Source organism: Platalea leucorodia (genome assembly GCF_965183815.1).
Source record: "Platalea leucorodia genome assembly, chromosome: 7".
Classification (NCBI taxonomy): Eukaryota; Metazoa; Chordata; class Aves; order Pelecaniformes; family Threskiornithidae; genus Platalea; species Platalea leucorodia.
Genome location: NC_138829.1, coordinates 30,681,851 through 30,706,162, shown reverse-complemented (window position 1 = coordinate 30,706,162; position 24,312 = coordinate 30,681,851). Strand labels below are relative to the sequence as shown.

The following is a 24,312-nucleotide window of genomic DNA, read 5'->3' as shown; positions in this document are numbered from 1 at the left end:
TGTAACACTGCTTACTTGAACATTTCAATATTCTATAAATTATTTTATTACAAGAAGCAGTAAGACACTTATTTTTGGGTCTGGTTTTCAGTGTGTGAATTGAATGTCGTGGATATTTAAATGCCAGTGTTGATACGCACAGATAAGAATACATTAAATATAGACATTTAAATGTATTTTATGTAAGTAAATTTAGTGCTAGACTCTTCTTACGTGAAAAGAGTTTGGATTCTTTGCTTTGTAATTACGTATATTCTAGGTATATGTAGAAATTACCATTCTGGATCAGTAAGGTGGCGGTTCTTTTAGTCTTGTGTAGTCTGGGTAGCATAGGGGTTGATAAGAGGTACACCAGGTCAATCTGTGGAATAAAATTATAGAATGATATAGATCACAAAATTTACAAAGGTAAGTGTGGGAATGATAGTCTTGGTTATTGTAGTGGAGAATGATTCCTGAAAAGTTCGACTGGTCACTGCAGGGGAAGGACTTAAACTGGGGAGAGACAGACTTGCTGTGATTAGGTGGCATTCATTCAGAAATGTAGACAAAACAGTGATAGTGGAACCTGGCTATGGGTGTCAGGTCGGCAGGTACTGTGTGACTTTTCATCAGGCTAAATATTAGTATAGCTGTTGTCACTCAGGAAAAGGTTTTAAAATCATCATAGACAGCTGTCTGAAAACTTCGACTCTCAGTGCTTGCTATCAAGCAAGCAAAAAGAATTAAAAGAATCAGGAGAGAGAGTGATATGGGGAAAAATCATGCTGTTATGCAATTCCATGGTATGCATACAGTTTGAATACTGGTTACAATTCGGGTCAGTCTGTCTTAGATTAGAAAAGAATTGGAAAAGGTGCTGCATATGACTATTGTAGTAACTCTTGGATAAAGAGGCACTGAACTGATGAGCTTAGAAAATTTCTGAGGAAGGGAAATGATATAAATTTTAAAAAAACTGGTGCTGGGAAGAGTAGAGAAATTACTGCTTCTTGTTAACCAAGAAAAAAAGATTTAATGAAAACTTCAGGTACTGATCATAAACGCTGTGTGCTTTCATGATGTACATTCCTGAATTACAAAACTGCATTTGCTGTGGGTTGTTGTAAAGACCACAAATAAATGGCTTAAAGGGGTTTGGACGAATTAGTGAAGGATGAATCCCCAAGTGGCCATTACAACACCTTCTGCAAAAGCCATTGTAAGCCACCATCTTCAGGAAGCTGGGAGGATATACCACAGAAAAATTGCTCTGTGGGGTTTTTTTTTTGTTCGTTTTTTCCTACTTCTCCTACCTCCCTCCTCAAGCATATACTACTTACTGGTGTGGAAACTGGATATTGTACCAGGTAGACTTTGGTCTGCCCTTGTGCTGAAGTTATTGTGTTCTATGGAGGAACCAAGACTTGTGAAATATGTTGGTACCTAAGAATGGAGGTGTCCTACAAACTAAATATGCATATAGGTACAGATCCACCTTGCTCATTTTCTTTGAAATGCTTTGAACTCCATGTGAAGTTCCAGTTAGATGGGATGGAACCCTGATTACAACTGGCAGCACAAAAGAAGGTGCAAGAAGAGAATTTATTAGGCACTAGGAGGTACTTTGAGAAAGAAATAGTCTAGACAAAGGAGATGAGCTCTGTCTTAAAGTAAAGGTAGGCTATTTTGACCTTAAATAAGGAGGATGTAATTCTTTAAACCTAAAGGTGTAGTAAAGCTAGCAGGATAGAGAAGCAAATAAATCAGATGATTCTGATATGTAATATTACAACAGCCGTTGTGTCCAGTAAGGATATCTTGAAAATTACAGCTGGACCAGAAGGGAAGCAGGATAAGAACATAGATGAGAATTCTGAAAAAATCAATGGGCTTGCAGATGAAAGAACTGAATTTTTAAAAAGCCGTCAAGAAAAAATAAATGTTGCATGCTCGCTGTCTCTCTCTCAATATGGATATACATTATAGATACGCAAGAAGTTTAAAAGCTAAAACTAGTGAACTGGAGTGTCTTATACTTGATGAAGATCTTGATATAACAAGCATTGCAGAGACCTGGTTGAATAATAAAAAACAACAGAGAGAACTGAAGTATTACTTAAAAATTATACTTTCAGACTTCTAGTGGTGTGTATGCACACAAACAGATTAAACTTGTCTCCCTGTGTGCCTTAGAGAAACAGTATAATGATAGTTAACCACTCATTTCATGAGGTGTTACTTTCTGTAATACACAAGCAAGAAAAAATATTTTTGTTTCAGGAATTTAAAAGACAAATTTAGTTAGCTTAATCCAGAATTGCAGCACTTAGTTATTTTTGGAAGATGCCTAAATTCAGTAGGTATCTCCTTGTTTAACCTGAAAATGTTCTGAAGTACTGTTAAGTTGTGTTTCTATGTTTCTCAGAGCTGTAATGGTCTGAGCAGAGAGGTGTCTACTACATGGTGAAATAGGGGAAAAAATAAAAAAAGGCGCAGATATTGCAATAGAACATCTCTATCTCCAGAGCAGCCCAGTTCAAGTATTCAAGGTTTAAACACTCCTACTAAAGAGTGACTGGATCAGACTTCTCAGAAAATGCTATTGCAGCACATTCAATTCCTTTTGTGCAGAAAGAAATTGAATAGTAGTTGGATAAAACACAGAATACCCTGGGGCTGTAGGGTCTCCAACTGAGAATTCTCCCATACTAAACAAAGAGAATCAGATCCTAGCTTGTTCTTATCTACCAGTGATTTTTTGTATTTCTTTATTTACAACCTCTGGAAGAGGAATGCGAAGTGTTTCTGTCTGTGATAGCACGTAGCACATTCAGGGCATTCTTTTGAAGACAGGCTTGAAACCCCGTCCAGCTGTGGAAGCCATCGAATCATTGAAACCACTTCTTGCCCTGTGCCACCAAATTATACCTCCTGGTGCTTTTTGAGGATGTCACTGAATGAAGCTCGTTTTTTTTGAAAGGACTGTTTAGGTATATATTTACAAGAGAAAACTCTTGGCTATGGATTTGGAAAGCTAAACGCTAGGTATAAAAGTTTATTGAAGAAAAGCTTACTAAAATAGCCTTGATGCAGCCAGTAAAGACACATGTGAATTGTCGAGGCATTAAGAAGGAAAAATTGAGTTAAAAGAGTTGATATCAAATTAATTGGTATAAATTTCCCAGCAGGGTGAAGCAGTTAAGTACTTTCTGTACTTTGAGCATTATTACAGGATTCCTGGTGTTTCTTGGTAACTTAAAAGGCGCACTTGGTGACTGTGGTGTGACAGAGGAGTTACGTATTGATCTGCTAATCTAAAATGCATTCAGTTACTGGGCTGTGATGGTAAAAAGCCAAGAGTTTTCATAAAGCTCTAAAACTTGTGAATTTTTAAAAAGAACCATGTACTATTATGGAGATCTAGCATATAGATAATTTTGCACCCATAAAGGTAACTTGGAGAATTATGGAACTATAAACTGTTTGTATTCCTTAATGGTTCTAAATTAACAAAGAAAAAGCTCTTGGGTAATGGTGTGATAAGCAGCATGGATGCTTTCATTCAGTGAGTAGCTGTGGGCAAAAAAGGTAGCAATGTGATAGGAAGCATAGTCACTGGAGTGGAGTGAGCAAGTGTGTGTGTGTGTATGCATAATAAAGGTGTATTTTTCTAATGCTGTTTACCTAGAATGGCTGCTGTAATTATGATGACTCCATAACGCATAGTACAGCAAAGTAGTAATGAGAAGCCTGGAAAACCTCTGCTTCCTAACACCCTTCTCCCTCTCCCCTCTTCCCCTGCCCCTTAAAGAAAGACTTGTAAACGACGTGATAATCTACCTTAGAAAAGAAGTGAGGAGAAATGGAAGTTTATAAAATATAAATGGTGAAAGGGAAGGTATGTTAGAAGATTAAGTCCTTGTCTCATACAGGAGTGTATTGCACCATGAAATTAAAAAATTGGGAATCAATTACAAATGCTTGATTTTTCTGCAGAGTATTTTATTAGTGTGTTATTGCTTGCCGTAGTAAGTTAAGCCCAAATTGTGAAGACAGTTTTTAAAAACGTAAATTCTGAGGGTGCCAAACCCCAGAATTGATATTTTTGATGATTAAAGAAAAGATGCAAATAACAGTCTTGTAGAGATCAGGAGGAGAATAATTTTGGGTAAATTATTCCACAGATGCCTGCAGTCAGGTTCTTGTTATCCTGCAATGTGGTTTCCTCTGACTCATATTAAATGGAATAGTGGACTCAGTAGACAACTGGTATTTTGTGTTTCAGTAGTCCTATATGACTATAATGGTTAACATGTTACTTTTTAGGCACTTAAGATTTCTATTCCTACTTTTGCTTTCTGAATTAGTAATTATGACTGGCTCTGTTTTGCTGTATAGTATATATACTTGTTTTGAATATTTTTTTTTTCCCTCCCCTTCTAAGGATTATGTACTGAAGGCCTGTACCGTGTTAGTGGGAATAAAACAGATCAAGACAACATTCAGAAACAATTTGATCAAGGTAATGACAGATTTTATTATTTAAAGCCAAAGTAGAACTTAAATTCTCCATGGATTTATCACAGTGCAATATAAAAGGGTTGCATTTTCAAACTGACTTCCATATCACTGAGTACTTAATGCTGTGGTTGGTTGTATTGGTATAGTCCAGATTATTACCAATGAAGCTGTGTATAAACCAAACACGGGATAGAATCTTGTTACAGCTGGTTTTAAGTGCTGTTAAAATAATTTCTAGTTGTTATTCTAGTGTTTAAAGGAATTTAAATGCAGTCCTAGCTGCTCCTTATGTTAATAGTTCATCAATCGTAGGCATTAAGGCATTCACTTCCCCTGCTTATCCCTTGAAAATGTAGTACTTCTTGATACTTATTTTACTGAAAGCTCTCTTGACTAATATGGAATAACAATTAAATCTTGTTAATAAATTTCTAACACAGCCTTTCTCATGCTAGAGTGTACTGGAATATGATTGGTAGATTATGCTTTTCACTTTGATGTGTTAAAAGAGAGGGTCAGCATTATTTTTTTCCTTCTGTTTTCTCATTTAATTTATGATCTCAGTTGATATTTCAAAATGAAAACACATCTTAAAAGTTCTTGGATATTAATCATGAAGCCGAGCCTGTGAAAAAAAAAAAATTCCTCCTAGATGATAAGGAAAATAAATGTACTAGTGTTTTTTATGCCTCACTGTGCTGTTTCAGATAATCTGAGTATAATACTAGATTTGTCCTTGTGTGGTCACTGGTATGTTTTGTTGTCCTTTTTTAAAAGGCTTCATGTGGTCACAGGAACAGAGTCACATGAATTCTGCAAATCGATGTACTAGTGTTTTAAAAAATTTTGGGAAATAGAACTTAAAACTTACTATTGGGCAAAATTGATTAATCAGAAGCCAGTCAATGGCAAACAGAAAAGCATTTAAGTCTGCGTGGAGAGAATTAGACAACTTTATTTTTCTGATCTTCTACTGTTTTCTTATACAAATTTTTGGCAACGCTTTCATTTTCAGTGTTGTGAATAAATTCTTGTTTTCATAAAATACTATGAGGAATGATAGCTGTAGGTTTTACTTACACTGCTGTTTAATTTTGTTTTACAGATCATAATATCAGTCTAGAGTCTATGGGAGTAACAGTAAATGCAGTGGCTGGGGCTCTTAAAGCTTTTTTTGCAGATCTGCCAGATCCATTAATTCCTTACTCTTTGCATCAAGAGTTGTTAGAAACATCAAGTAAGTAATAAACAATCTTGTCTTGGTCTAATTATGTTATACTGATTGCCCTTTTTGCAATTTTTACTCCATTGTAAGTTGAAAGGAGTAGCTGCACTGAAGTATTTTTTAAATTGCTTAGGCATGTACATTTTTTTATATTCTTTAAAATTAGCAGAACTATACGATGAAGTAAATGTAATACGTTATTTTTTCTAAATAAGTTGTGTCTTATTATTTCCCCTTTTCCTAGAAAATTTAATTGGACAAATCTACTTTTTTTTCTGTTCTGTATTAGTGTTGCATACGATGAAAGCTCTTGGAACTGTATTGCAGTTTTTAACAGGGGAGAAACCCCTTGAATTCATAAAGTCTTACATTCAGAGTAGGCTTTAGAAATCAGACACACCTATGGAATATTATGGTAATTCTCTTTTAGATGTTTTTCAAATTCTTTTTTAAATCCTTGTAAGATGAAATGCTTAATTTTGTTTGCCTTACGTTTTCAGACACTTCCAAGTGAAATGACTAAATTGTTCCCTTTTTTTAAAGAGTATCTCTCCTGTTTTGGCAGCAAACTGTTTCAGAAAAAGACTGCTATGCATTTTTGCAGGATACAACTGTGACATACAGTATTCTTAATGCTTTTTTGTTCAAAACATGAAAATACTGGTGTAAACCTAAGGCTTGCGCCTGGACTTGATTAATACATAGTTCATTAGAAATTTTGTATTTTTGGATGATATCTGTAGATACCTATTTGTGGTATTTCTGCTGTACTTTTCAGGCTTGTTTAATGTAATTAGTTAGGTTTTAGTTTTTCTTGAAAGTATATCAGTTAAATTTCGGTCAAAACATGCAATAGCTTAGAATATCAGTGGACTTACAGTTGTAAAATGCCATTAATGCTGCTTTAAATTTCTATTTGGGGTATATTGGAGCATATTTAACATTATTTCTACGGTACTAGGGTACATCAAATTTCTTTTTAGCAATGCAGTCAAGTAATAGAGGTGAGCTTGTATTCCTTTTTATGATATGAATCATCATGGAATAGAGGTGTATTCTGCAGAATGTATGGTTCTAGAGTACTTTAGTGGTACTTTCTACAAGTGCTTTAGCAGCAACGTTAGCTGTTTTTTAAAAAAAAATCGTTATTTTATTCCATAGTCCTTTCTTATATGTTGCTTATTTCCTCTTAGAAGCATAAATAATGTTCCCTGGGCTTGTGAATATCCCTGTTCTCCTTTAAACAGTATATTTAAAATAGCTGCACCAGCCTCATTCATAATTTTTTAAATAATTTGAATAACTGATAAGCTCTAAGATATTCTAAGTTCATGTGAATGTCTTCCTTCCCCCAAATCTTTATAAAACTTCAGTCCAAATAAATCTTATAGATATATCTGTCGTAACATTTTGCAAGCAAAGGAAAATCTAATAAGAAATGACTCTGTCACATTGTTAGGTATCATTCTACAAGCCAACAAGGAGCTAATCATGTGATTCTTTGCTGTTAAACACAGATAAATAATTCTGCTTAAATACAGAAAAATATTTTTGTGTTTAGATAGTTACCTCTGTAATAAAAAAGTTATTCTATGCAATAGTATATGCAGATAGGAATTTTATCAAATATTTTCTCATGTGATATTTCTCTATAGGTATCTCATCTGTACCTTTATACTAGGAAAAAGACTTAACAACACTTTATTCAGTATGTCTTTCTAGATATATCACAAAATGTCACTTATTTCTATAGAAATCCTGGATAAGACAGAACGGCTACATGAGTTAAAAGAAATTGTGAAGAAATTCCACCCAGTGAACTATGATGTCTTCAAATATGTAATAACGCATCTAAACAGGTTTAGTATTTTTCCACTAAAATTTTGTTTGTTGTAACAATTGCAAAAAGGATTGTGCTAGTAACAATGAATTGACTACTAGAATTGAAAATTTCATGCTGCATTGCTCATCTGCTAGTATAAATGTGGAAAATAAAACTAGGAGTTAGAGCTTGATTAGAAAAGGTTCATATATTCTGTTCTCAGATTTTATTGACGTATAAATGTCTGGCATCATCGCTACTGTAAAGTTATAAGAGTGATTGGTGTACATAACAGAAAAGCTTGAAAGGATAACTATGCACCAGTTACAGATCTCTTTTTTTTTTTTTTTTTTTTTTCCCTCTCTCTTTTTTTCTTTTTCCCCAGGAAGTAGCTATTAAAATTAGAGACGAATATAGGTTTTAAGGGACCTGAAAGTCATTTGGCCTAAACCCACCCATACCCCCACCCCTCCCTGCACCCCTTAAAGCAGGGCTAGCTTCAATCAGAATCTAAAATGTAGCACTCAAACCCCCTGCTGAATAAGTAAAATCTAGAACAAAGCTATAAGCAACAGTAAATTCGTTACATTTGCTTCGTAAATCTTGCCTCTTGCATGGAAATTTAATGGTTTTCTCTTTTGAAATTATTTCCCGGTTTACTAAAATAATCTGATATTAGTAGATGTATACTGCCTCATAATCTGACCCTTTATGTGCACAAGCGTACAGTATTCAGTCATAAAAAACAGGAAGAAAAAGACCAATTTACTCATGTTTCTTTTTCAGCTAAAATGGGATTATTCTCTGAAATCCACTGAATTCGATTAACTACATTATTTAAAAATAGAATAAACATTGCAAAGCTAAAATAACTTCTTTTTTCTAAACAAGAAACTTTGTTATCCAGTAATCTGTCACTTAAAGATTAGCTTGTGACCTTTTTTCTGCATTTTTAGACAGAATCACAGAATTGTTGAGGTTGTAAGGGACCTTTGGAGATTGAGTCCAACACCATTGCTTCGGCAGAGTCAACTAGAACAGATTGCCCAGGACTGTGTCCAGTTGGGTTTTCAGTATCTCCACGGAGGGAGACTCCACAATCACCCTGGGCAACCTGTGCTAGTGCTCAGTCACCTCACAGTAAAAAAATGTTTTCTTACACTCAGACAGAATTTCCTGTGTTTTGTTAGCGCCTGTTGCTTTTTGTCCTGTCACTGGACACCACTCAGAAGAGTCTCAGTCCATCTTCTTTACACCCTCCTATCGGATATTTACAACCAATGATAAGACTTTCCCTGAGCTTTTTCCAGGCTAAGCAGTCCCAACTTTCTCAGCCTTTCCTCATTTGAGAGATCCTCGATCTCTTAATGATCTTTGTGTCCCTTCACTGGGCTTGCTCCAGTATGTCCCTGTGTCTGTTGTGCTGGAGAGCCCAGAGCTGGACCCCGTACCCCAGATGAGGCCTTTGCAGTGCTGAGTAGAGGGGCAAGATCACCTCCCTAGACCTGCAGACAGCGCTTCTAACGCAACCTAGGGTGCTGTTGGCCACCTTTGCCACAGGGGCACGTTGCTGGCTCATGTTCAGTTTGTTTTCCACCAGGACTTTCAGGTCCTTCTCTGCAATGGTGCTTTCCAGCCAGATAATTTTGTATATATACACCAATAAGCTTCTCATGACATTTAAGTTATTGAATTGTGCTGGACTAGTGTGTGTGTTTGTGTTTTTGCAGGTATTTGTAACGATCTAACTGGGCATGTAATACGGGAGCAGAAATGAGACCTTTTAACTTCCCTATTTAGTCAGCTTCCCAATTTAGTCAGTTTGGAAGGAGTCTTCTCTTTAACTGCATGTATGAGAAACTTTAGAATTTAGGCACCTACTTTTACACTTCATCACAAATACGACTTGCTAAAGCTTTATAGAGTTATCCGTTTTCCTTTGCAGGGAAGTGGATCAATTTTTCCATTGCAGTCTTGCCAAATACAAAATCAGCCCTAAAATAGATAAAATCATATCAATGGATATAATTATTCCATGCATTTACATATTACAAATTGCAAGATGTGCTTGTGTGTATCTGAAGTAAAACAAAACATTTCAAACTTGACACAGTTATTAGTTATCTGAAATGTGTCAATATTTCTTAATGGATTTGATAGAAATTTTCATGTCACTTGAATTTAGTGGAAGAGTGGCAATCTCTGAATCGTCAGAAGTCTTCAGCTGATCACCTATTTGCGTAACATAGCTGAATGTACAGTGTCAAGTACCTGGACTGCTGCAAGTAAAAGAGCTAACTGTAATTTGAAAAACTCCTAAATAGGTTATAATGCATGCATATCTGCAGAGAAATGAAGTATATTAATCACAAAACTTATTGGAGAACGTTAGTGATGTACTCTGGCCTTTTCTCTCCAGTCCACTCTCTCTTTTAATGACGACTGATTTACATTGCGGGTTGCTAGTAACAAAATAAACTTAAGTAAGAAAGGCTGTCATTTTTTGTCTCATTTGCAGTGTCAGGTGGTTGTATTCCATTCAGCAAGAAAAATTCTCGAGTGTAAGCAATTGCATATAGATAGAGGTGGATATAGGTGGATACAGGATCTTAAAAGGAACTTTGTAACTACATTCTTTACAGTCTATATTTATTTTTAAGAGATTAATTTGTGATAAATTACTGCTAGCATATAATTAAAATAGAAATGGTTGTCAAATGAATTGTTCATTAAATGAGGTAAAACACTCTTCTACATGACAGAATAGTTCTCTCCTCATCACAAACTGATGTTTTAAATGCTTCGTTTTTACATCATATGTCATTAGAGTAAGAAATGTGGTATTGTATTGTTAATAGTGGTTGGTGATTGATATTATTTTGGTGTGCCCACAAGCATATGACTTTGTTATTGAAACAAAAAATATAAGTATTATCCAGATGAGTTTGCTATTGAAATATGAGAGACCAATAACCGTGAGAATATAACAAATGGCAACACTGAGGTGATTTTTCCTTTAGTGTGATAAGCACCTTTCAGAGCATACTGCCTATCTAATTGTGGTTGATTAACAGTAAGCAAAAGCAAGTTTTAAAGATGGAGTTGAAACAGGACAGTGTTGGATTGACATTGGCTTTTTTGATATTGGTTGTGTTTTATGTTTGTTCTTGATAATGACTCCCTTTATACATAAGGGCTAATATGGCATAATATGCTTCTGAAGTCTGGGGAAAACATATGTGTGCAGCTTTTAAAGTCGGATCATAGAACACATTTACAGCCTGAAGTACCTGAAGAGTTTGCAGTGGAGGGAGGTGGCAGGATCAAGAGAAACAGACTTGTTCATTTTTCATTTTGAATGAACATAAAAGAAAGTGAATAGACAGTTGCTAAGCACTTACAAGAAGTTTCTGAAGTAGTTTCGGAAAGTTTGGTAGGAGATGGCATACAGTTTGGTAGGCTTTTGTTTGCACTGAGGAAGGACGGAGGTAAAGTTTAAACACAGGAGAATAAAGTTGATTGTTCGTTATGTTTAATCTTCTTGTGAGCTGCAACCAGGAAACAGGTGCAATGCTCTTCCCCTTTTCTCACTTCTAGCCATAGGTTCCCACTGCTTCATTTGTTGGATCTAATGATTATTCAGCTGCAGCATGTTCTAAAGGAAAATAGAAATAGGGAAAATCTAATTTTCTACAGAATACACAAGCTGATCTCAGAGACCCTGTGGCTACCCTGTGGTCTGATGCCGGAAAGTTGGTGAAGAGGGAGAGGAGGGGAGGAATGAAATTTCACCTGTTGTTCACAGCAGCAGCAGTCTGCAACTAGTCAGATTAGATTTAAGAAACAATATGAGAGAGACAGCAAGCAGTGAAATCATGACAAGGGGGAAAAAAATGTGCATGAGAAGACCAAACACATAATCAAATCCTAGAGATGCTTAAGGATGTCGGAGGGTATACATTTTAGCCTATGCAACTGAAGAAGCCCCTTGAAAGATGTTACATTCGGAGCAGAAATGACAGGAAGAAAGCAGTGTGCAAAACAGATGATCTGGCTTTTGTTTCAGTTTTATTACATAGCAGGTGCTATTTTTTCGTCAGTTTTATAACTTGCTTTGTAGTTTATTCTCTAATGAAACACCATTATAGACTTTGAAATCCCTTTCGGTGTTTTTCATTGTACGCATTTTAGGGAAAAGGTACAGGCAGTTCTGAGTCAAAACTCTGACAGATTCATTGTCCCATCACAATGTCTTACACTTAATTTTTATTTAATTCTTGGTGACAGTCTTACTCATTCTATCTCTAGAGTATTTTAGGAGGAATTTATACACAGAAGAATTCGGTATAGGAAGAAAACTTTAAAAAAATGCTAAGCAAAATGTAAGCTTACATTTATATTTTCAGTTTTTTTAATCCTTAAATGACGTTAAAATGTAATTCTTTTAGGAAAGAGATTATGAATATTACTGTCACTCAGAAATAGTGTCCAAATACCCTTTGGACCAAACTTATTCAAAACAGATTGAAAGGCAGTATTTGTGTACCCTCACACTATTTGGAATAAGTAATGCGCATGCTAAAATGGAAGTCTACCCTTTATAGTTACCACTATACATGCATTGTAAATGAGTGAAAATATTTTCTTATAGCATTAATTCTAGTGTTTACTATGGTTTTCGCAGCTTTTGAATCTATGGACTACAGCCAGCTGTCAGAAATTCTTGCAGTCTGCTCTTGCTAATCATCAAAACTGTAGCTGACAAGTTGCTGAAGTTTTCTGCCTTTTCTGCAGGACAACTGTAGCTCAGTTACCTTTGTGCCACCTACTGTAATATAGGAATTGTATGTTCCCAGCTGAATATCGTAGGTGTTTGTCAGATTTATTAACACATGATTTTTTCATGTATCTCTCACTAATTACTTCTAGGTAAAATTGTGATGGCACTTTAGAATGCACAGTATTTTTGGAAAACAAAATATCCTGTCTCTAGCCTAGTACTATGAAAAGCAGTGCATTTTTCTGAGGAGACATTTAATTGTAGATGATAAATTTGGTAACAGGATATGTTTGTTGGTTTTTATGGTTTTTTTTCTTGTAATAGTATTGTTAATAATGAATTTAGATCGTAAGTGAAGAACCCATTTCAGCCCCTGCTTAAAAGCAGGAAACTTCTAGGAAGAGAAACCCTGTTGGAAACCTTTGCGTTATACATTGGAAAATAGACCAAAATTAACGCGTGTTGATATTAGTGAAATTTCCACTGATGATGTTCTTTATGGCTTGGTCAAATTCTGTTGCTGGCCAGTATGAAAAAAGCTGCACAGCTGTGCTTTAATCAACACTTGGGTTTTTTGGTTTTGTGTTTATTTTTAACCTGTGATCTAATGTGATGCCTTTTTCTTTGAGTGCCGTAGATGTTAGTTAATATCTGATGGTCCTGCAGTAAGAAGCCAATTCTGTTGTTTTTCTTCTACACATTTTAATGGACAAAATTTTAATTTTATGAAATCCTGTAGCTGGTTGAGAAATGTAAAGTTCATTTATTATCGTCACTTCAAAATGTCCGTGGAATGTTGAATTTCTTTCTTGATTAAGAGCTTAATCAGATTTATATTTGTTAGCTATCCAAATCTGGAAAAGTCATGGTTTCTAAATTTTCTTCTGCATAATTGCTTCAAGAAAACAAGAACAATTGTTTTAATGGATAGCTGGAGGAAAATAACAAAAATCTTGAGATTGTTTAATAATAATGCTTACAGTTAGAGAGCTATGAAAATATTTCTGGTTGGTTGCATACCGGTTTTAATTCATTCTGTGCATGTCATTCTCATTTCAGGGTTAGTCAGCAATATAAAACCAACTTTATGACAGCAGATAACTTATCGATTTGTTTCTGGCCTACTTTGATGAGACCTGATTTTGAAAACAGAGAGTTTCTTTCTACCACCAAAATCCACCAGTCGGTTATAGAGACCTTCATTCAACAGTGTCAATTTTTCTTTTACAACGGAGAGATCGTAGAAGCACCTAACCCAGTGGCCTGTCAGCCACCGCCTTCCAACGCAGTGCAGATGGTGGAACCAATGGTACCTCTTCAGTTACCGCCACCGCTGCAGCCTCAGCTGATACAGTCACAATTACCAGCAGACCCTCTTGGTATTATATAAATAGAAGATGATTGCAGGCAGCCTGGCACTGGACAGTAAAGTCAAGCTATAGACATGCATGTTTCAGGATACAGTAATGTACTTCATATTTATGAAAAATAATTCCCATCCAGCTGATTGGACATCTTTTTGTTATATCCCGTACTGTGTTCCTCATTTGTACACACTGCAGATAAAAACTATGTGATAAGCATGACTGGAGAGGTTTAATTTTTAAAAGCAAAAATAGCTATAAAGTACAAAGCTGCTGCTGCATGATACCTTATTGCAATCACTATATCATTCCTGTGACGGTTTGTCACAATATATTGTGAATAAAATTTTTCTATAGAAATTTAATGATTTAAAAAATTACATTTATGAAACATTCAATGCTTACAGCCTGCTTTATGGCTGTTTTTGTTATTTAACATGCTATTTTTGGCAATTTTATTCACATTCAAGCGTTCTGTGTAAACAACTAAAGCCCAGCTATAGTTTATTTTGTAATCTCCTGGCTACTTATGTGACGGTATGCTTAGGACGGTTTATGGAAGAATGCAAAATGCACTGTTGAGAATTTTACAATCCTTCACCATCCATCTTTACTTGTAAGTAAACCTGTGGACAGTTTGTTAAGGGTGGGTGAACTTGCTTATTATTTCTTACAGCACAATACCAAGGACATGCTTGTTGTAAAAGTGAGTTTCAAATATTGTACAAAAATTTTGATGTTGCCTACTTATTTCTTTATGTTCCATTACTGAACTAAACATTTTGTAAAACTGTTAATTCTGTAAACAGCTGCATGTTTAAAAGATCATTGATGGTCTTGTAAACTTAATCTAATATATTTTAGATATTTTAATTTTTCCCACTTGGGAATACATGTAGTGTTTAGAAAATAGTTCATGACATTTTCATATAAGGTTATATAACTTTTCATACATAAACATGAATTTTGTTGTAGTAAAATTCTCTAAACCAAACAATGTTTTAATCTAGGACTTCAATTAATCTATTCTTTAAATCTATTTTTATGTGACCCTTTAAAGATATACAAAAATGCATTGCTAATACATAGCAATAAATACTTTGGGTACTGACAATTAACCTCTTTGGAGTGTGTATATATAAAATCACATAAACTTGTATTCATATTTTTTTTCCTGTGGTATGTTGTACTAAAAATTCAAATGACTGATTTTTTTTTTCCTTTTTTTTTTTTTCATCATATTTTTAAATTATCTCTTTTTTCCATTTATTTTCCTTTTACATTGGTACCAATTTTGCTGTAAAAGAATGCTGCTTAATTTAAACAAATCTTTTGGTTAAATATTTTGTTAGTGGTAAAAAATTTAGAAGGTTACAAATTGTAGCAAAGGGGAGACCATAGATAAACACTACCTGTGAGACTTTTCATAGCAGCTTTATTTCTTTCATGCTCAAAATATACCTTTTTAGGTCTGCAAAGAAGAAAACAGTTTTGGCTCATTCAGCTGCTAGAATGTTTTGTGTAGCTTAAAAAAAAAAAAGCTTTATGATGGTCACTGTTGTAATCTTCACTTATAACAAGATTTAAGATCGTCTTGTATGTATTATAGTAAATAGATGATTCTGAGAATTAAGGCTTTTAAGAGTTTGATTTGCTCCATTTTCCCAAAATAAAAATTGCCTTTCCCACTTATGTCCTAGGTATTGTACTTCTAATTATGACTTGGATTATCATTCTAGATTACTATGATACCATAAACCCGGCTGCTGTTTGAAGTACATGTATATTATAAATTATCTTGATATTGTGTTATATTCTTGCAAGTAATTATCTTTTCTAAGAAAACATAAACAAAAAAGAAAAGTCAAGCCTATTCCTATTGCAAAGCACACAGGAATTAATAGTACAATAAAGTCTGTCCTGTAAATTGTAGTATTCTTAACTTGTTCTACTTCACCTGTTGTCTATATAGCTTTTATTTATAGCTGTCAGTCTAATCTTGGCATGTTTAGCAAAGAAAATGGAACTTCAAGAGTTTTATAAACTATTTCTAGGTTGCTAAAGAATTTATTTTTCTACTGTATATGGTATAGACAAAGCATCACCTGTACAGGAAACAAGTCTATTTCTAATAGAAGTAAGCTTAAAAATAAATGCCAGTCATATCCATATTTAAAAGTTCTATCTATAAAGTATCTCCAGTCTTTGTAATGTGAATTACATTTTAAACTTTCTACAAAGTCCAAGTTGTTTGCCATAATATTTAACTAATCTTTGAATACTAATTTTTAGAATAATTTACATTCCATTTCATGACGAACTTTCATGTTGAACTTGTGATCAGAAGTATTTGCAGTATCATTTATGTCTTGTGTATGATGTTATGGCTAAATCACTTCATGATTTTTTAAAAACCTGAACACTTCTATTTGGCCTAATATGAAAGTGTTACTACATTTACTGGATAAGGCATAAAAAGAGAAATAAAAAGAAAGCGTGGCATGTGGCGCTTGATTGTCACATGGCGGAGTCCCTGCATACTGTTTGCATTATGGAAGTGTTCTGTGCAGGGACGTGGCTATGTGTGTATGTGTAATGCATACACTTTGATGTTTTTCATGTGCTTGTGTGTTCACGTACACAAGCACATGTGCACAGACTTGCATGCACATATACCCACACAGTAAAGTTTTTAAAAGATACTAGGAAATTATACCATCGTTATTAAAGATTTATAATAGAGCTTTCTCTATTATTATTTTTATTAGTGCTATAAAATGAGGAAGCATGTCATTATATACGAATTCCTCATACTTTGGCTCATGTAGTCCCTTCTAGTTTTAATGAAAATCCAAACAATAATAACTATATTTTTTAATGTGAGCATTTTTACAGTAATATCTATCTTGATAAAGATACAAATGTATATTATTTTTGGTTGAGCATCTCAGTGACACTTTATGGAGTAGTTTGTCTTTTTTATGTAATATTGGTATAGACATACTGCAGTGTATTGTCTTTCAATGTCTTAGCAATTTTAAAATCCCAGATCTGAGTTACAAAAGTGCCATTTTAAGTAATGCGTAACGGTTATTTCCAAATTCCTTACCCTCCATGATCTTGTGGAATTTTAACATATATAGTGTAAATAGATCGCAGATGTCAACTTAAGTGAAAAGAAACTTTTTTGTTGTTGTATGTTTTCTCCATTATTTGAATCCTGGTTGCTAGGAAATTAGATATGTTTATTTTTAGTTGCTGGAGTTTAGCTTCCAATATTTATGATAAATACAGAAAAACTATCAATTGGAGATCGAAATAATTGGCCTTAGCTTACGTGCTTATTTCAGGTTTTTTCAGTAAATGTGATGCTGTTTGTCAACTGAAAAAATTACACATATATAAAAAAAGTTTAAAGTCAAAATTTTGTTCTTTGTTTATAATGTAATCTTTTGTTGCTTCATCAGCAGAATACTGCAGTGAATTAAATATCAGTGAAGCTTATTCTGTATAAAAGATGCAACGAATAAAATACTAAGATGCTTACTGTGTATAATGTTCAGTTTAGTTGCCTGCTAAATTTGTAGAGGCAAAAGCACCCTATCTTTCACATACACAGAGATGAGACTTAGCAGTAAATCTTGCTAAACTGAGTGCACCAAGTGTTTAAGGCGTTCTCGGGGGGGAGGGTGTCTCTCTCCTCGCATTTGATACGTCTTCTAAGCTGCTGAATTTTGGAAGTGGTTCTCACAACGGTGAAGACTCTTCTGTAGGTAATGCACCCCCCCAAGATGGATACGTGCATCCACTGGGGGACAGACCTTGAAAGTGCCAGAGTGCAAGATGTTCTGTTGAACTGTGTGCAGTGCCTGTGAATTTCTGTGGTTCGTGTGACCTCTTACCTTTTTCGTCTGATCGAGCTGCTCGGCAAGAAAGGCTGTGGTTATGGAAATCGTTTTTTCAGGTTTCTACCATGCTAAAGGAATGGGTCTCTTAAAATTATTTTTCCTACAGAATTTTTAAACCTGAAGAAAAATTGGGTTTTGAGGTCAGCTTTAAATTTTTGTTGTATGCTATTCGTCAATAGTTCTGCTAACTGTATGGGACAATTCAACTTTGATAACAGTACTGCTTTTAGTTCTTGTGCATGCAACATCTATGCTTAGTTTGTTTCTTCAGAGCATCGAGTCATATGGCCGATGCAGAGAAATAACTGCAAAAACGTCCTGACAGCCTTCAAATCTAAACACTGTTCAGGTTTTATTGTATATCTTAACACTTTCAGATACTGAAGCATTTTAATCTCAAATAGGATGCGTCTTGCCTCTAATTTACTCAGTGTGCAAATCTCAGTTTTGTAGATTGCTGCAGCAGAAAACATCTCTACTGAATCTGAAGCGTAGCACAGTGCTCAGGCTCTGCAGCAGACCACAGGTTCCTGATGAATAGCTGTCCTGGAGAGCCAAAGTGTAACGTTTAGTGCTCACTTGTGTCAAATTCGATCCTTCAACTAATTCATGGTTTCCATGGAATCAGAAGGGATGAATTTAATCTGTCATCGTGGCTAGTGAAAGCGAACACTCCCTTCCTTTTTCTTCTTGACAAATGCCTTCCCAAGTGTGTCAATGGTGCATGTTACCGCTGTTGCCCATGTGTTTCTCATCTTCCTGACAAAATACAATGCATGTGTGTTTAGACCTGGTATTTTGGTTGCTGAATTGAGCATCGTTGATGCCTAGCTAACATTCTGGTGCTTTTATATTACAAAATAGGGCTTAATATACCTGATTGCATTAATAATAATTTGTCCGTTACTGGTTTTTATTTGGTATTATTTAGAAAATACAGGGAATTAAATAACTTAACTGAATGCCTACAGCGCAGTAACTGTGGTTTTTCAGTCTTAGAGTGTGATAATAACGAAAGGCCGTTGTTGCTTCTACTTACAAGCTGTTTGAGTTAAGAAAAGATGGGAAGGGAATCTCGTGGTGGTACTTCTAGCCATGGCTGCATGTCGGTGCTTCAGGGTAGATACGCTGACTTGAAGAGTACCTCTGGCTGCTTATGTGACTGTCCGATTTTTCTAGTGTAGCTGTAGCTTGTATTTTCCCCAGAATTACGGTATCACAATCTGTCCTTACAGATTTTTCTGCTTCACAGCTGAAGGAGTGAAGGGAAGGCAAAGTAGCCGTTCTCCTCTCTCCCTGCGGTTCTCTCAGCTTTGCCACTGTGGGAATTGTCAGGGGCTCCTAAATTGGTCTTGCAGGGTTTTACCGAATTAAAAGTAGAAAATGTACAGAGCGGTAAGTTAGGAGTTTGAAGGTCTTTGGTTAACTGACACTGCATGTGATGAATTGGTGAAGCATCTGGAAAAAAACAAGTTGTGCTATGAAATGACAGGCGGTGTGGTCTCCCCTTGAAGGCTCCACCCCTGGTACTCGGCAGCGCGACCTGCGTTTCTGCAGTGGCTGCCCTTACTTGGTCATGTTGACCCCGCACAAGCTGGGAAGGAAGAAGAGATCAAGAAGCCTACCTCAAAAAAATCATGTACTTTGAACAGCTGCCTCTTAAACCACTTAGATGAAATTATTAAACATAGAATGTAGAAAAGAAAAAAAGGAGAATGAAATGTCTGTGGTTCGTTATTGAAATATGTATGTATATACACACACGCTTAGTAAAGAAGTAGATGTTGATATAGTGGCTCTAACATAGTAACAGGTGGCCAGCCTGCTACAGATAAATATTGCTTGCAATTCAGATGTTAAGTTTTGAAAACTGAATGTAAACAGATGTATCTGATTTTGATATCCTATCTGTGAGTTGTCTAGCTCTAACGTTGGTTTAATTTTGTTATTCTGTGTGGTCACACAAACAAGCCTGATTTTATGTCCTTTATTTAATTGTATTACAGTTTAAAAGTTTCTGTCTCTTCATAGATGACTGCTTTCTTTATTCTTTCTTCTCTTAGTATTTCTTTTTGACTTAATTAGTCTTAAAGTCAAGACTTAAAATTTATAACATGATCATAATACTTGTCTCCTGTAAAACATACTGGGTCCCACATAAAGCTTATAAAAGTCTGTCAATACTCTCTTGTCCCCTTCTGTCTGCACGTGTCTGTGTGCACTCACTTGCTATTTTGGGTATGCAGGACCTGGGGCAGTGTGGCACTTGTCCATGTCTGGAGCCTCTGATCGCTAGGAGGTAGATACTGGGGTGATCCTTTTCCCTAGCCTAACCTGCTTTTAATGAAAGAGTGCTGGAAAGAGCAGCTAGGAGACCGTTGAAAAATGGTGAAGGATAAATATTCCGAGTTCTCAGTACATCAGTGAGATGAAGATGCTCGCCTCAACTGGGCTTCACTGCTGTGCCAGAGGTTTGTGTGCAGGGAGCTTTCAAGCCTTCCACTGATGGTGTCAAGGGAGGAGGAGATGGGAAAGCTCTTCCCAATACCCTTCTCTCCAACCTCAAGGGCTGTGTTGTTCTTGCAGAGTTTGGGGCACCAACTCCCCCAGCGTGGAGTTTCAGCCCCACAGAAAGAGCGGTACAAAACTGGTACAGCCAAACAGTGGGGATGTACATACCAACCTTAAATTGTTCCTGAGGCGTGCTGCCCTGAGAGTCTTTTGGTGGTTTTTGATATAAAATTGTTTGGAGTGGTATTACCACCACGATCTGCAGTTCTAAGTCATCTTTACATCTGCTCCTAGCTGGCCAGATTTATTTGCCAGGATAGAAAGACCTGAAGTACTTCTGGGGATGTAGAAATCAAGCACTTTTCTCCTTGGGCTTGTACATGGTGCTATCAAGTATTATTTTGTTTTCTCTATTCTTTTCAAAGAAGGTAGTTTCTAAGAAAAATGAGAGGGCTGAACTGTTACCTGTCAGCGGTGTGTTTTTGTAGCATGTAGTGGCACCGTGAATGCCCAGCTCGTTCAGTGAAGACATGGAAGTAGCGTATGAAGATGTGAATCCAGCTGGAATCACTTGGAAGACTGTGCGTGGCAGAGTAAGTGAATTGTGGAACAAATTATCCTCTCAATCATCGCTATAGTTCCTCTTTGAAGGAAACTTCATACTTTTTTTTTTTCTCCAGAAGGGAGGTGAACTGGTGTGCATGTAATGTGATTGTCAAAGCTGAGCTCTGACCCAATGGGGAAAAGAGCAAACAATTTGCCACCAGAAGCCCCCTGAAAGACTCCGCAGATGTCTATGTCCAATCCGAGTATTCCAAGTATTGGGAGGAACTGGATGCTTCTGTTTTTCTCCAAGACCGTGTGCTTCTCGTAAGCTGAGGGGCAGGGTCTCATAGCTCCCTTTGGATTTTGACCACTGCCCCACATCCAGTATTCTACTTAATACATTGGCTGTAATGAATGTGTGTTTTAGCTACTGATCTGTAAATAGGTTGAGTCTGATTTCCTGAAATGTTGCCCTTCTCCCCCCCCTTTTTTTTCTTTATTTTTTCTTTATTTTTTTCTCTCCCCCTTCACCCCCCCTGGAAACAGCAGAGCTGCTCAGCTACAGTTCCCTCAGTAGGAAGAAGGGATTCTGCTGCAGGGCATTCTCATTTGGGAGTACTTGGCTTCAGATCTCACCTCTCCTCCTTTGCACTACAAGAATGTATGTTTAACTTCTGGGCTTGCTACAAAACCTTTCCTCCCCACTCCCCTCCCTAAAGTTGCCGAGGAAGAGTGGGTTGAAGCGAATGTCTACAGGCAGTTATTTATCTTTGTGCATTAATTTATGGGACAGGTGCCCAGAGCCCTAGGATGGCAAAATTTCTTCAGAAATGTAAAGAAAAAAATAGCTTACAACTTCTATGAGTCACCTTCCTTCTGATGTGCTAGTTAAGGAAGCCTACAGCTATTCTTGCACTGAACAGGAGTAAAAAGTATGTTCTGAACTTATTTAGATGATAAATGTCTCTATATTCTGAATTGTCTTGCAAAAAAACCCAAAGTAATCGCCTTCTTGCAGGTAAGTGTTGCACATACAGCTGAAGCGAAGGACCACTAGAAAGCATGCTCACTATGAGCAAATAGGAGGTGCGACTGGTTTAGCTCATCAGTAGGAAGCTAAGGAAGAGTGGGAATTTTAAGAGCTTAGGAATTCTAAACTGAATCGAAGGAAATATTTATGGTGGGTATTTTTTCCCTTCTAGTGTTTTCAGTGGCTTCTGTCTGCATTTTTATAATACGAGGACGTGTTGCAACACACTCCGTTCCCAGTGCTGCAATGCTTTTAGCAGCCATCCAGTCGCACGCTTGAGGAGGAGACTGTTGAGGAGGTGCTGAGGACAGTTTGCACCAGCCTTTTCCCTTTCAACGTAAGAACCAAGAGCTTTAAAAGAAATGCCTGCTTGCAGGAAGTTTTTTCTGGCTTCATGTAGGAAAAGAGAGTTTCCCACCCTGACAAAGTTCTCAGGAATATACGTGGTTGGCCAAACCCACCATCTCGACAGTTTCTGTGGGTTTTTTTGGGTTGTTTTTTCTTTTTTTTTTCCTTTTCTTTTTTCTTTTTTTTATAAAAAGGAGGGTAAAAAAAAGCTAATACACATTTTTATTCTTGAATTAGAAAGAACTTTTTTGGGGGGATGGGGTGGTGGAATTTACTATTCAAAGAAAGTATTAGCATTAGCTAAGTAACCCTCTGGAAACGCCAGTGAAGTATTCACATTGAGGAGAATAACCTTTTATTGTTAGGTTTCCTAATGGCATCACAACTTTGACTAGCAACCAGAATCTTTCTTATGGCTTTGTATATTTTATTTGTAGGTATATTAATGCCATTTTTAAACTCCTACAATTGCAGTCAGTAGTTTCCAAAAAATCTTGTGTGGCGGCATCTGCTTATAGGAGGCCCTGGATTATTCTTTATTTTGATGGTGAGTAAAAGGGATCCAGATTTCTTACTGAGAATATAAAAAGGAGACAGCTGACATTCTTCCTTATGAAAGAACAACTCGAGTGACCTTTTTTTGGCCTGAACTGGTGAAAGTTTGTTTTCAGCTGCAACTGGCATTGCTGCAGCTGCAAGATCTGGAGCAGCATCGTACAAAGGAAAGAGAGCCTCTTCTGTGCACGTAACTTTCCAAAGAGAGGAGCAGTAGGTAAAGCAGATAAAAGCATGTCTTCATTTTTCCTTACTGGAAATTTGACTACAAGAATGACTGTCATAGCCTGTTTTATAGTCCTGTCCCATAATCTGGCCAAGTATAAATGCCAGATTTATATTTTCTACCCTGTCTCTCAAAAATACTTAGCAGACCTGTGTTCCTACATTCATTGTTTTCTCATTTCTGACCTGGAACCGGTTTCTTTTAAAAGAGAAGTTGTCTACGCATGTACAAAATCATATTAACTCAATGGCAATATTGGCTCAATTTAGAAGGTTTAGTGAAAGTTGTCAGAAAGCAGCCTTTGGTTAGAGTTTTATCTGATAAAGTTAGACCAAATCCTGCGTTATTGTTAAAATGCTTCGCCCCTTCACCTTAACAGTGAAGTAGAAGCTAACTTGAGATGGAAACGTTGCACTGCCTGCTTTGGTGAAGGTTCAATTAGCAAGGAAGGAATTACAGGTTTTGTTTACTTGTGAAGTCCCCAGCAGGCAGCTTCTACTTGATCAGTGGAAGTCTCACGTACACGCATGTACGCACGGAGACTTATGAAAATGGCTCCCTGACACCGTTCTTTTCTCTACTCGTTAATCTATTATTTCTGTGTCCCCAAATGTCTCAGATTCAGCTATGTATAGCACAACGTGTTTCCAACCTTGTGTTGGAAACTGAAACTCAAATTTGCTGTAAGTGCGTGAATTTTTAGCCTATGTCTGCTTCCTGAAGAGCATCCATGCTTTAGCCATATATTTGGTATTCAAGAAGCAGAGGAGAAATTAAAGGTGAGTGATTTTACCTCTGTGAATTTCAGAAAAATCTGGGAGTTTCTGTATTGGGAATTGGCCCCTGTTCTGTGTCTGTCGAAGAGATCCAGCTGCGCTGTCCCTACTGGCGCGCTGTGGGTAACCGATCCCTCGTGTCTTGTTTCTAGGCAGGGCAGAGGCTCAAAGGTTGGCTTTTCATGTGCAGTCGTATTCTTGAAAACCGGTGGTACGTGGCTGTGTACTGCCCTCTTTAAATACTGCTGAGGGAAAGATCTCTCCCTCTGATTTTGAAAATAAGTTTAGAAACTGTCCTCTTGTTTCACATCAGCAATGTGAGTATTTGCCTTTTTCCTCAAGAGGCTTAAAGGAACACACATCTGTTCCTGAACTGCAAACTCTCTGTGATCCTTCTGATTTTAATTGATGTAAGAGATAAAAAGAATTGTGTAAACCAGTTTTCAGAATAATTGAATGGCAAAACAGAAGAAAGAAGTTCAAATGCATGCATGAGATCTTCATGTGCACATACTCACTGAGCAGAAAATAAAGAAGTCCTTTTCTCTTTTGACTCTGAAAAACAGTTGTTTTAAAGATGCGTATAAAAATGCATGGGCACGGCTATAGTGGTCTTCTCAAATCGAGGGATCTGATCTCACCCTTTGGTTTGTTACGAGAACCGCAAATGATATTCTTAGCGAGCTTACTGCTAAAAATTCTTTGGCGCTCCCTACTT

At 36.4% G+C, this 24,312-nt stretch overlaps 1 protein-coding gene across 1 annotated transcript in view; it reads left to right on the top strand.

Annotated features, from left to right (window-relative positions):
• Positions 1 to 17,025, top strand: part of ARHGAP5 (Rho GTPase activating protein 5) — a 54,041-nt gene extending 37,016 nt beyond the window's left edge. The window contains exons 5-8 of the mRNA XM_082317531.1: positions 4,427 to 4,504; positions 5,609 to 5,740; positions 7,482 to 7,587; positions 13,390 to 17,025. Coding sequence (XP_082173657.1) covers positions 4,427 to 4,504; positions 5,609 to 5,740; positions 7,482 to 7,587; positions 13,390 to 13,720 — 647 coding nt within the window. The 3' untranslated portion in view covers positions 13,721 to 17,025. The remainder of the gene's footprint in view (positions 1 to 4,426; positions 4,505 to 5,608; positions 5,741 to 7,481; positions 7,588 to 13,389) is intronic.
• The last annotated feature ends 7,287 nt before the right edge of the window (positions 17,026 to 24,312 follow it).